At 58.7% G+C, this 12,119-nt stretch overlaps 1 protein-coding gene across 5 annotated transcripts in view; it reads right to left on the bottom strand.

The window, feature by feature from the left end:
• Positions 1 to 2,373: 2,373 nt before the first annotated feature.
• Kcnip3 (potassium voltage-gated channel interacting protein 3) overlaps positions 2,374 to 12,119 on the bottom strand; it is a 75,386-nt gene continuing 65,640 nt past the window's right edge. For 4 of the 5 annotated variants that reach the window (XM_040270729.2, XM_040270731.2, XM_005339571.5 and 1 more), the window contains 7 exons: positions 11,812 to 11,936; positions 11,369 to 11,438; positions 11,044 to 11,114; positions 6,278 to 6,385; positions 5,584 to 5,688; positions 4,845 to 4,907; positions 2,374 to 4,135 (listed from right to left, as the gene is read on the bottom strand). In XM_040270729.2, the coding sequence (XP_040126663.1) occupies positions 4,088 to 4,135; positions 4,845 to 4,907; positions 5,584 to 5,688; positions 6,278 to 6,385; positions 11,044 to 11,114; positions 11,369 to 11,438; positions 11,812 to 11,936 (590 nt within the window). In that variant the 3' untranslated portion in view covers positions 2,374 to 4,087. The remainder of the gene's footprint in view (positions 4,136 to 4,844; positions 4,908 to 5,583; positions 5,689 to 6,277; positions 6,386 to 11,043; positions 11,115 to 11,368; positions 11,439 to 11,811; positions 11,937 to 12,119) is intronic. The other variant, XM_013364879.4, reaches the window with a different exon arrangement.

Here is a 12,119-nt window from a genome sequence, read left to right as displayed (position 1 = left end):
GTCCTCAGTGTTCCCATTCTGTGATGTCAAGGTAGCAAGGAGCCCCATGGGCCACAGTGAGGATGAAGGAAGTGGGCCATGCCACAGGATGCTCCGCCCTTACCCTGGGCCCTCTGCGGCTGCCCGCCTAGCCATGCAGGGTCCGGTAGCAGGTGGTTGAGCATGCGGACAGTGAATTACCTGCTGTGGCCTGATTGGTGTGACTGCCCCTCAATAGCTGGATGGTCCCCATGGGGGCTTTGGAAGAACCATGGAAACTGAGGACCCTCTCAGACTTATTTTTAAGACCAGGAAGCTTCTGAAATGTCCTTTTTCTGATGGCTTATTGATGGGAGTCACCCTTCTCTAGGAAGGGTAAAACACAAAAACTTCAGTGGGGGGGGCAGAGAATCCCATTTATTAAGGGGCTAGATTAAGAATTAATTAAGACACATGTTAAATTATCATGACAACTCTGCCAGAGTTGTTATGATCAGAGGATTTTTCTGTTTACAAATAAGGAAACTGAGGCTAGTAAATTGATATGCTCAAGATAACAGAAAATTCTAGAATGGAAGCAAGGGCCCTAGGCCCTAGATGTGGCTTGGCACGTGCTGAGGAATTTTCCCTGGGGGTGGTGTTATCAGGGACTTAATTCTTCCTTATCCTCAGGGCAGAGTCGCGGGGAGGGGTCCCTCTACAGCCCCACCTCTGCCACTCAGGGCATCCCTCCACCCACTCTAACCTGCACTTCTGTGTTGGGCAAGAGGGGCGGGGTGCGGAGCAGCATCCTGGCCCTTGAACTGATTAGACCAGCCCTGACACAGGACAGTCAGTCCATGGGCTGGCCAGAGGGAAAGCCGGGCCCAGCAGGAAGGGCAGTCTTCAGGTCATCAGGGTCCTGGGGGTCAAGGGGAGCTTGCTCTCCAGAGAGAAAGAGCATCTGTGGAGCAGGAGGACTCTGCACACAGCACCAGAAAGGCCGAAGCAGAGAGCAGACAAGTTGCACAGAAGCAGCGCCCAGAGTAGAGTGTGTCCAGGACCCAGGTGGCCCAAGCCCTCTGTGGGAGCTGAATTTGGTACCTGAACATGTGCTCATTTAGCACTTGTTCTATGTATCTCTATCTCACAGAGGAGGAAACTGAGGCACAGAGAGATTGTGCAAATAGCCCAGGGTCACACAGTAAGTGCCTGCTGAGCTGGGGTTTGAGTCCTAGCAGACTGGCCTCAGAGTCACTACCCTTGATGACCATGTCACAAGGATGTGTGTGAGCTGCTGGAGGCCCTGTGCACTCAGAGCTGATGCAGAGTCATTAGAACTGCCCTACAGCCCTCATTCTAGTCCCTCTTCCCAGTGGGACCACTTACAAGGGGCCAAGCCCACCTGTCACACCTGCCCCTGGCACCTGGTCCAGCTGGGTACTCAGCCACCACCATCTCTGAGCCCCTGAGACCAGAGACAGCCTGTGTTTGTCACAGCTACTTAAGTCCACATCTTGTCTGTCACTCTGAACCCACCCCCACCTGCTTGGTACAGAAAGAGCACAGGCTTGGGGTCAGCCAGAGCTGAGTCCCCATTCTGTCCTCACTGGTCTGGGTCAAGGCAGCCTACCCCAGCGCCTGGCCTCAGTTGTGTCTGCTGACCAGCGTCTGCCCTCAGGGATGAGCCCTGTACACCCAGGGCTGTGTGCTGCGTGCTATGCTGGGGACCCTTTGTTAGTAAAGTGACCTCCTTACCATTCCCAATGTGACCATGGACGGGGGAGGGGCGAACGTATCCATGCTTTCTGTGCATCTCATAAAATGAGTGTAAAGTTTTTTTTTATTTATTTTTTTTATTTGTTATTCCAGTGTCTACTTATATGTCAAAACTGATCCCAAAGGTAGTGGCTTCAAACAACAGCAGGGACATTGGTTTGGCTATCCATCTGACGCGGGGGCCTGGCTCAGTCCCCTCTCTCCCCTCATTTCTGTCCTGTCCCCTGGCAGAACCCTTGAGTTTACTCTCAAAAATAAACATCAGGAAAGGAAGGTGTCTTGGGGCTCCTTTGCTTCCATCTGCCCTGTGACCTGCACCCTCCAGCCAGGGGGACACCCACAACTGACTTTCCTGGAAACAGAGGAATCCTGGGGATGAAGCCTCCAGAAGTCACTCTACTCCTCTGGCTTCGCGTATAGGCTCCGGGGCTGGCTCTGCAACAGGGTCCCCAGGCCCACCAAGGACACCTGTCTCTTCCAGACTGGGCCTTGGTGACATCACCCTGGGAACTGGGGACTTCAGGGGTGTCCCTCCCACTGAGCCAGCTGCCAACATTCATCAGCACAGCGTTGATGGGAGCAGCAGAAACGGCCCACATTCAGAGTCGAGGTAGATAGAGCCAGTGAGAGTCCCTGTCCTTTCTCAGGTTTATTTTATTAAAATAGACAGGACAGAATGTGGGTGGGTGCTAGGAACAGGGGCCACCAGGCCGTTGCCCAAGGGAGGCGCTTCTGCCATGCAGACATGCCGCAGCCTGCGTCCCAGCGTGGGAGACAGACCCCTCCTGGCGGACGTGCAGCCACGAGGCCAAAGGGGCAAGGGCACGGCGGTGACCCTCTCCTGTGGCCTCGGCCCCCACAAGCACAGCCACACCAGCTAGAAGGGCCAGGCCGGGGAGGGGAGGGATCCCTGAGCCAGGGAAGCAGATGCCCTCCTGGAGGGGAGGGGACCCCAGTCAGACGGGAGACAGGGTGTCAGTGCAACTCTGAGGGCGAGGCCCACCTTTCCTCTGAGGTCCCTGCTCACCCTGGGCCAGCCTCCTGGGGACACCCAGGAACTCCTGGAGCCAGGCCTGAGCCGAGGGGCAGCAGCCGTTGGATGGAATGTATTGTGTGGGAATGTCCCTGGAGGCCCGTGCTGCCCAGGACAGGGCTCTTACTCAGGGAGGCCTGGGCAGGTGGGAGCAGCCTCTCTCTTCCAGAAGGTTCTGTCAACCGGCCACCGACTCCCAGTGCTCCAGGCTGGCCCCTGCCTTGCTGACAAGCCTCATCCCCAGGGCAGAGCCCAGCCCAGCCCAGCGGAGTCCCTGGGTTTGTGCTTTTGAGTGTTGGTGAGCTGTGCTGGGAATGGGCTTCAAGACCCCATGGCTCTGAGGCACAGAGGGGACCCCTGGGTTGGTTCCCCAGAGCCGCCCTCATCCAGGCTGCTGGGACCCAGAGCTCAGCGTGCCAGGAGCGCCTGGCCTCCAAAAGCAGAGTGCCTTTGGCTCCCCTTGGGGTGGCCTGAGCCGCAGGGAGCTTGTGCTTTGTGTACAGGGCTGGGTGAGGGTGGCCACAGAGCTCCAGTGGGGCACGCAGCCAAGCTGCCGGTCCCTGAGCCACATGACTCCCCCAGGACGTGAGGACCGAGGGGAGAACAGCCTGGTGCCGGGACGATGGGCACCCACTGCATTCCCATCCAGACAGGAATGGGTTCAGGGAAGCTTCTTCCTGCCTGGCGGAGGGGACAGACAGTTCCCCCCTCTGACACTCCAAGAAGCAACCCCCAGGCAAAAGCCCCAGCTGCTTCCTGGCACGAAGGAGAGCGAGGCCAGGGCCAGGGCCCTCACCGGAGCTGGCCTCACAGTGGGTGGCCTGGCATAGCCCCAGCTCCTCCAGGTGGGTGGAATGACAGGGTCTCAGGATCTCAGGGAAGTGGTTCTGGAAAGCTGCAGGCTCCGCCCCCTGGCCCTCTCTTCCCTAGCTAGAGCCCCTCCCCACCAGCTGGGCCTCCAGGGTCCTGCAGTGAGGCTTTCTGGGAGGCCAGAGGAGTGCTGCGGCAGGCCCCTGGGAGGGGGGATGGGGGGGGTCTCAGGGGCTCACAGGGGTTTTTGCTTTGGAGACCAGGCTGCCCCCCCCAAGGCTCTTAAGGACACTGGCTGGTGGGGGCTGAGCCCCTCCTGACTCCACCACCCTCTGCCAGCCCAAAGGAACCATGTGTGTGTGTGTTGTGTGTGTGTGTGTCAGGAGTACACTGTTCACTTTTTGCAAATATATTACAAAAAACTTTGTCATGGAGGCTGCTCCTGGCAGGATTGAGGTTTCCTGGGGGTGAAGTGGCAGCAGCCACCCAGGTTTCCCCCCACACTTCCTAGATGACGTTCTCGAACAGCTGCATGGAGCTCATGATGTTCTCATCCTGCGTGGAGAGAGCAGTGACCTGGTCAGGCACTGGGTGGACAGGGCAGGGGAGAGGGGTCCCCAAGCCCACCCACCCAGGTGGAGTCAAGCCAGCGATGCTGTCTCGCTGGGTGGGTGGGGTGCTGAGGAGCAAAAGACAGGGCAGCGGAGACCCCTGCTGTCCTGGCACAGCCTGTCTGCAGCTCTCGGGCCCGACAGACCCACAGAGAAGTCCCTGGCTGCACATCCTGAAGAGGCTGGGTGATCCAGAGGCCAGCCACTCGAGGAGCAGAGCGGCTGTGAGCTGGTGGGGACCGAGCATCCTGCCCGGGGGGGGGTCTCTGAGGGAGGCTGGCTGCTGGTTTGGAAGGGCTCTGGGTCCATTTGCCCCGTGGCCCTGTCCCAAGGGTTGCTGGGCTGATCACCCTCCTGCTGGTCTCCCTCTGCCCACTCTGATTTGAGGTACAAGGAGGGAGGGCTGAGGGAGGATCTTCACAGGTGGGCGATGGGCTGGCAGGAGCAGGCCAGTGATTGGGAGGGTCCCCAGGATGCTGATAGCATCCCCCCTGGGCCCCCACAGGGGCAGGACCAGGACATGTCACCCTCCCCCTGGCATCTGGTCCCCAGCCCACCTATATCTGGTTCACCCTCCCCGGGGCACCCTGTCCCCAGCCTACCTACCTTCTTGGGTGATCCTTCCCTGGACGCCTGGTCCCCAGCCCACCTACCTTCTGGCAGCTCTCTAGGAACTCGTCAATGGTCACCACCCCATCCTGGTTCCGGTCCATTTTCTGAAACCCAAGTCATATCCAAGGTGAGTCTGTCCCTCACCAGGGACAGCCCTTGATTCCAGCCTGAGGGAGCCATGGCAGGTGAGTGGAAGCCCCTGCACCCCAGTGTGTTCTTGTTCCCCTGCCCTGGGTGTGTCTGTTGTCCACCCCAGGGCTGGCCTTTCCAGTGTCTGACACCTGTGTGCTTCACTGCTTCCGGAAGACCCATCTGGGCTTCTGCCTCCCTCACTCTCCCTACTCATCTGGGCCTCGCCCCCCCCCCCCCCCCGGTGCACCCAGGGCAGAGGAAGCAAACGACAGGACCCAGAATGGCGAGGGTCTAGAAGCCCCTGTGAGTGGGAGCCAGGGCCTGCAGCGCCTTTTGCCACGTGGGCCCCAAGGTCACCCGTCTGCCAGGTCCCTTCGGGAGTTGCCGGAAGTGCTCCCACAAGGTGCCAGAGCATGGTGGGCACGTCGGCTGCCCCACAAGCCCCAGCCCAGCCTGCCTGAGATGAGGTTCTGTGGGGCCATTCCTCAGGGAACAGTGACCACTAGCCAACTGGGGAGTCAAGCTGGACACCCCGGGGGGAGTGGGAAGGCCCAGCAAGGGCAGGTGGGTGGCCCAGGGATGCCCTGGGGCAAGTTGGGCTCCCTCCGCTGGGCTCCCTCCCCTGGTGCCAGGGCAGGCGCCGCCCACCTGGAAGAACCTCTCCACGTGCTCCAGAGGCGCGTCTTCCCGCAGGATGGGGTAGGTGTGGCGGCCCATCATGTCATAGATGGACTTCATGATGGCCAGCATTTCCTGGGAGGCAGGGCACAGAAGGCCTGGCATGAGCCGGCGGGGGTACCTAGAGGCTCTGAGGACCCCAGGAGAAGGGGCTGTTTCAAAGGACAGTTACCACCTCTAGCGGGTGGTGAAGGAGCAAGAGAGGCCCTGAGAGCCACATGGTCACCCAGTACCAGCTTCTGACTCTCTGAGAGGTCTGACAGAGATTGTCATTTGCCACTCTGGAAGCTAGACATTGTATCAACTACCTCAGATACAAAAAAAAAAAAAAAAAAGGTATTGCAATTTTTTTTTTTTTTTAAAGGTCTGGTCCTGTCTACACTTCTGCCTTAAGAGACCACACTGACCCTCTCTCTTGGGAGGGGCCAAGGCCAAGTCCCCTACGTCTGCCCTGACCCTCTCTGTAGCAGAGATGACCAAGAACGCGTAATGGGCTGGACTGAGAAGTGCGGTAGAAGCCGCACTGTATGCCCAGGCATCCAGGACTGAATGGGGGACAGGAGGGCCACCCACAGAGAGCCACCAGGAGAAAGGGTGGAAAGAGCAGTCTGGCGGGGAGTGGTGATGGGGACGAGGGCAGAGAGCCTGGCCCGCCACCAGGTACCTCCTTGGTGATGTAGCCATCCTTGTTAATGTCATAGAGGTTGAAGGCCCACTTGAGCTTCTCGTGTACCGTCCCTCGCAGCAGGATGGAGAGCCCGACCACGAAGTCCTGCAGGGGAGAGGAGGGCCAGGAGTGACCACCCACGCCCCAGTCCTTCTCCTGTTCACTGGGAAGCTCTCCTGCAGGGGTGGTGTCTCCATGAGAATGGGGTTGACACGTGTGAGCACATGTGCCTATACCAGCGGGGCCTGTGTCCCCCGCCTGGGTGCTGCCATCGCCTGTGGGGCAGACCCAGGAAGCATTACTAAGGTGACAGACATGGCTGTTCACACGACTTCCACGTGCAAACACCAACTGGTTACGGCAGTCGACGGGGGCACGTCTTTGCGCCCACCTTCTGCAAGGTTAGAAGGCTGAGCCCCCTGCCCCTCTGGGGCTGCTCAAAAGAAAGGGGTTCTGCCTGGGGAGTGGGGGTGCAGGTGGCTAATTGCAGCACATCAGAGGACTCAGTCCCCGCTCAAGTGTCAGATTTTCTGGGTCTGAGAAAGCCTGTTCCACCAGAGGGAAAAACTAAGGGGAACAGAGGAAAAGAATTTGGATGGACAATGATGATGATAGGAGAAAAAAATTAACAAAAGGGAATAGAAATCTTGTCTCCCTAAAATAAGAACAGGAGGCTATGGGGGAAAAAAAAAGAGGTCTAATTGGAAACAAGAAAGAGCTCTTGGGAATTAAAAATAAGAAAGCAAGATGGCAGACTCAGAAGGAGTTGGAAGGGCCAGTGGGGGCTTCCAGAAAGAGCTGGAAAACAGAAAGGAGGACTGCGAGGGCCCCTCTGGTGCCAGGCCTGCGGGCGTTCCAGGGAGAACCAGAGGGTCCAGAGCTGGGGGCTTCCGAGGACCCGAAGCACCACGGGGACCCCCCTTCAAACCCCAAGTCTTGTGGCCAAGTCAGAAAGATTTCAGACGAGTCGCTCAGAGTGACGGCATGAGTTTATGGACGAGACAGGGAAAAGGGCAAGGGACCCCCTGAAGGGAGAGGGTGGGTCCTCTTGTTAGTGGACAGATGTGAGGGTGGAACCTGAGGTCACAAGACTAATTCTGGACAGCGGCCCCACTGTGCTGACCCCTACGTGATTTCTTTTCCAAGAAGCAATTTACCTGCAGCTCTGCCTGACCTCAAGAGGAATCCACCTTACCCTGAAGGGGGGACTTTTGTGACCAGATCCTGAAACTCTGGGAGATAAGGATAGTTCCTCCTGGCCATAAAATCTGTAAGAATGTATGGTTAAGAATCCAATTAGAGCCGCTCAGCATGGGCCAAGGTGACCTAGACTTGCCAGGACAGTGGGGACTTGAAAGTCTGATGTTACCCTGCTGTCAGTCAAAAGCCAAGAGGTGGACCTGGACAGAACCTTCTGGAACTTCTCTGGGATCCCCAATAAAACTGGAGTTTGGGAGAGGCACACTGTCCCTCTCCTCTCTGAGAGGACCCACCCGCTCTCTCCCTTGAGGGTGTCCCCTTTCGCTTTTCCTACCCCTTTGGTAAACTCATGCCTGTCACTCTGAGTGACATATCTGAAGTTTCTCTGACTTGGTTGCAAGACTTGGGGTTTGCAGTGGGGGTCTTCGTGGTGCCTCAGTTTCTCCAAAGGCCCCAGCTCTGTAACAAAAGGAAAGAGGGACGCGGGTCAAAGAGATCAGGAAGAAAGAGTGGCCAGGAGAAAGTCTGTGGGTCCCTGTGAGGCTCCGCTGGGCACCCAGTGCCAGCTACAGCCCGCTGGAGAGTAGGGAGTGGGGTGCGTGGCCTGGGGAGGCCCGGCTGTCCACCTCCCACAGAGGACCAGGATGCACCTCTGAACCAGAGGGTCAGGAGGAGCTGCCCAGCATGCCACGGACGACAGGCTCAAACAGGACGAGGCGGTTCCCAGCAGACACCCTCCCGGGGCCCGCGAGCTCTGCCATGGGAGGCCACGGTGTGGGGCCTGCTCAGCAGCCATGCTTCTAAGGTGGGCCCCGGGGGCACCAGCACCACCTTCTGCCATGGCCCGCTGCTAACAACCAAGAAGTGTGCCTACCTGTGTCCCTTAGGGGTGACAGTACTAGGAGATGGAGGTGGCAATGTCCTTTGCCAGGCCACTGGCGGGCCTCATTTGTAAAGGAAATACACAGGTGACTCTGAGTGTGGCTAGCCCAGGTCTGGGCGTGTTATGGTTTGGATGTGAAGTGTCCCCCAAAAGCTCATGTGTGACACAATGCAAGAAGGTCCAGAGGAGAAGTGACTGGGTCATGAGTCTTCACCCAATCTGAGAATTAATTCTGATAGGGATTAGCTGAGTGGTAACTGAAGGCAGGTGGGGTGTGGCTGGAGGAGTTGGCATTGGGGTGTGGCTTCGGGGTATATATTTGTATCTGGCGGGTGGAGTCTCTCTCTGTTTCCTGATCACCACGTGAGCCTCTTCTCTCTGCCACACTCTCCCGCCATGATGTTCAGCCTCACGCCAGCCCTGAGGAATGGAGCCAGCCTTCTATGGACTGAGACCTCTGAAGCCGTGAGCCCTTAAATAAACTCTTCCTCCTCTACTGTCGTGCTGGTCGGGTCCTTTAGTCACAGCAGCGAAAAAGCTGACTCAGAGTGCATTGCTGTTCTGAAGTTCAGGGCCACACAGCACAGTTTCTCGTGTGACCATCATCAGTTATAACTCCTTGTTCTGGTCACCAACATCCAGGAATCCTGTCATATCACAGCCCCTGCTCTGCCACTATCTCTGAGGCCGTGTCCAGGGAGGTGCAGGGCTCCTATGGTGTCCCCTAGACCCAGGGAACAGAGGAGGGTGCGTGGCAGAGCCCAGAGCAGGTGCTTGGCTGGCAGTGGGGGGCCAAGGGTGACTATCGCGGTGGCCGGCTGCCCTCATCAATGACATTCATCATGACCAGGGATGCCTAGCCTGGTTGATGACGTGGTTTACTGCAAGGGTGGGAACAGAGAGGTACCCATGCCTTCCAGGTGGGTCCTGGCCAGCACTTTCCAAAGCACAGCTCAGCCGAGGCCACATCCACCCTCGGTGGCCCGCCTCTCTCCTGGGCACCGAGAAGCACCAGCCAAGAAGAACTGTTTAGAAAGCTCTGTGCCTCTCTGGCCAGGTGAACCAGCTGAGTTAGAAAGGCCCCGATGATGCGGAGGCCCACACCAGGCTCCCTGCTGCTGCGACCGGAGCAGGTGCCAGACCCCGAGGCAGGGAAGGGGACTGCATCTGAGGTTTGCTGGCTCTGAGGTTTCTTTCCTTTTTGGTGTTCATTTTGGGGAAGGCAGAGAAGTTACACTATTTCGTTATCCCAGTAAACTGTAATGAATGTGTGTCTTGTCCCCAAGTACACTCAGAAAGGACGGGGGTCATTGTAAGTATTGATAAGCCAACTTGACTTTCCATTTTAGGGGTGCATGGAAGGTTCTGGAAGCCTGGAAGTGAGGAGGGCTGCGTGCCCTCTCCTTCCCTGAGCATGGCTTCCCCGGGGGGGAGTGAGCACTGAGGTCAAGAGGCTCCTGCGGGGTTCCACATGAAGCCAGGGAAATGCATTTCATCCGCAGAGACGTGCATGGAACCCTCAAAAAGACACCAGGAGGACGGCCTTGTACTGTGCCCAGCAGGGCGGCTTCCGCACCAGCTCCCACAAAGGCTGCCTCCAAGGACCCCAGACCTCCCTGGGGGGAGTGCGGCCATGACCCTCCTGAGCGTTCCCCAGCACAGGGCCCTGCTAAGCCGTTCCTCTTCTGAACAAGGAAACTGCGTCCTGCCGTGCCTGGCTGGGCCCTGGCTCTGGGCTCTCTCCTCCTCTGCTTTCCCTCCAGAGGTCCCCGCTGCCTCTGAGCGGCCATGTGGGAAACTGGCCACCAGGGACAGGCAGGAGGAGACCAGGAACCCCCATCACTCCGATGCTGCCTGGATCCTCCCTGTGCTGTGGCAGTGGTATTTGGGTGATACTGAAAATAAAGGAGATGCCAACGTCGGGTGCCACACAGGCCGGGAGCCCTGCGATTCCGGAGGTGGGGGGGGGCTGTGGTCACAGAGCAAGGCCGAGGCCTGGGGCTGCCCCAGCCCATCTGTCCTGTGTGTCAGTGTGTGGCCGGCACACAGTGTAAAAATAAACCAGGTGGTGCAATCGCCGGGTTATTATTACCCCAGCTCCTCTGCTGCTGGCACTGGCGCCTGTGGCCCTGGAAGCCGAGCTGGGATCGATCAGGCTGCCTCCAGCAAGGTGCTCCTCTCTGAAGAGGTTTCAGTGTTCCGCCTGCAGCTATTTTTAGGGGCTCAGGCTCCACAGCTGAGATCTCTCTCAAATGATGCCCTGGTGGCCAGGCCTGGGAGGAGCCCCTGGTGCAGAGCAGGCAAGGCCCCCTGGGGGACACTGTCTGTCAGTGGTGGGGCCTGGCTTCCCCTTGTCACACTGGGGAACCCTGGGCCTCGCTCTCAGCCTCCAGCTGGGAGGATGGCCTGGGGCCCACTCAGGCTGTTCTCCCGATGTTTCTGGCCTGCTTGGGCAGTAACTAGGAGCAGGGCACCCCACTCCCAGCACCAGGACTCGGTCAGACCTGACCCCTTAACATGCACGTTCATACGCATCACAGCCACTGTCCAGGTAGGAGCAGCTGGGCAGAGCTGGCAGCCAACTCCTGGAATGGAGGAGAAGACTCAGAACAGGGGACCTGGGCAGCAAGGTCCAGCTCCCTGACCTTCTCTGTGTGTGGCACGGGCCGCAGGGACCTACCTCGAAGCGGATGGCCCCGTTCCCATCGGCATCGAAGGCGTTGAAGAGAAAGTGTGCGTAGGTGGTGGCATCTGGGGAGAGCAAGGGTGAGGCTGGGTGGGGCCATGGGATGCCTGCAGGCCCACCCGCACCCTGGCCGCCCCACCTGGGAGGGGGTCCCAGCTTTGCCTGGGGCAGGAGACCCTTCAAAAGGGACAGAAGCCGTGCCAGGCCTCTAGAAGGCAAGCGGTGGCACCAGGGCGTGGGTGGCAGCTGGGTCTCCTCCCCGCGAATGGGATGGAGGCGGGGCTTTGGAGCAGCCCCGCCCACCTCGCCCCGGACTCACCCCCCTGAGGGAAGAACTGCGAGTAGATGAGTTTGAAGGTGTCCTCGTCCACCAGGCCCGTGGGACACTCCTGCAATGGGAAGTCACCCCCTCAGCCATCCTGGACAATCCCTGCTCCGGGCCAATTTCACAGCGCTTGGCCTCTCCCTCCCCTGGAGGGCTGTCCACTGCCGAGGGCCTGGGTGGGGTCTGCCCCGCCATGCCAAGCTGCTCCACATGTTCTGCTGAGGAGCGCAGTGGCCGTCACAGCGCCCACTCTGGGGCCTGCCCACCCCAGGCAGCTATCCACAACACCCGAGTTCCGGAATGCCCCTGTAGTATCCCTATGCTTTGCAGAAGTTTCTAGGAGGTTCCCTGGGCCAGGGTCCCTCCTGCTTGGATGGGGCTGGGCAGCCAGGCTCTAGGGCCTCTCCCGGGTGCACAGGTGCACAGGAAGCACTCACGTTCTTGAAGCCCCGGTAGAGTGACTGCAGCTCCTTCTTAGTGAACTTGGTCTGTGCCTGCAGCTGGTCCAGCCCCTCTGGCTGGTGGCGCACCGTGGACAATTCCAGCTCACTGTCACTGCTATCTGGAAGGGACACAGACCCAGGAGGGAGAGACATGTGCTGTGGGCAGGTGCCAGGGCATGAGCTGAAACAGGGCATTGAGGGACTCTCCTTGAATGACATAGATGGTCACACAGGCTGTGCACTGAGGGACCGTGATAGAATGGCATGCTTGGGGGTTGTGCCTCACAGCTTCCCTGCTCACT

The sequence above is a fragment of the Ictidomys tridecemlineatus genome, chromosome 12 (genome assembly GCF_052094955.1).
Source record: "Ictidomys tridecemlineatus isolate mIctTri1 chromosome 12, mIctTri1.hap1, whole genome shotgun sequence".
Lineage (NCBI taxonomy): Eukaryota > Metazoa > Chordata > Mammalia > Rodentia > Sciuridae > Ictidomys > Ictidomys tridecemlineatus.
Note: the sequence above shows the minus strand (reverse complement) of the source record. Positions and strands in the feature narration are given on the sequence as shown.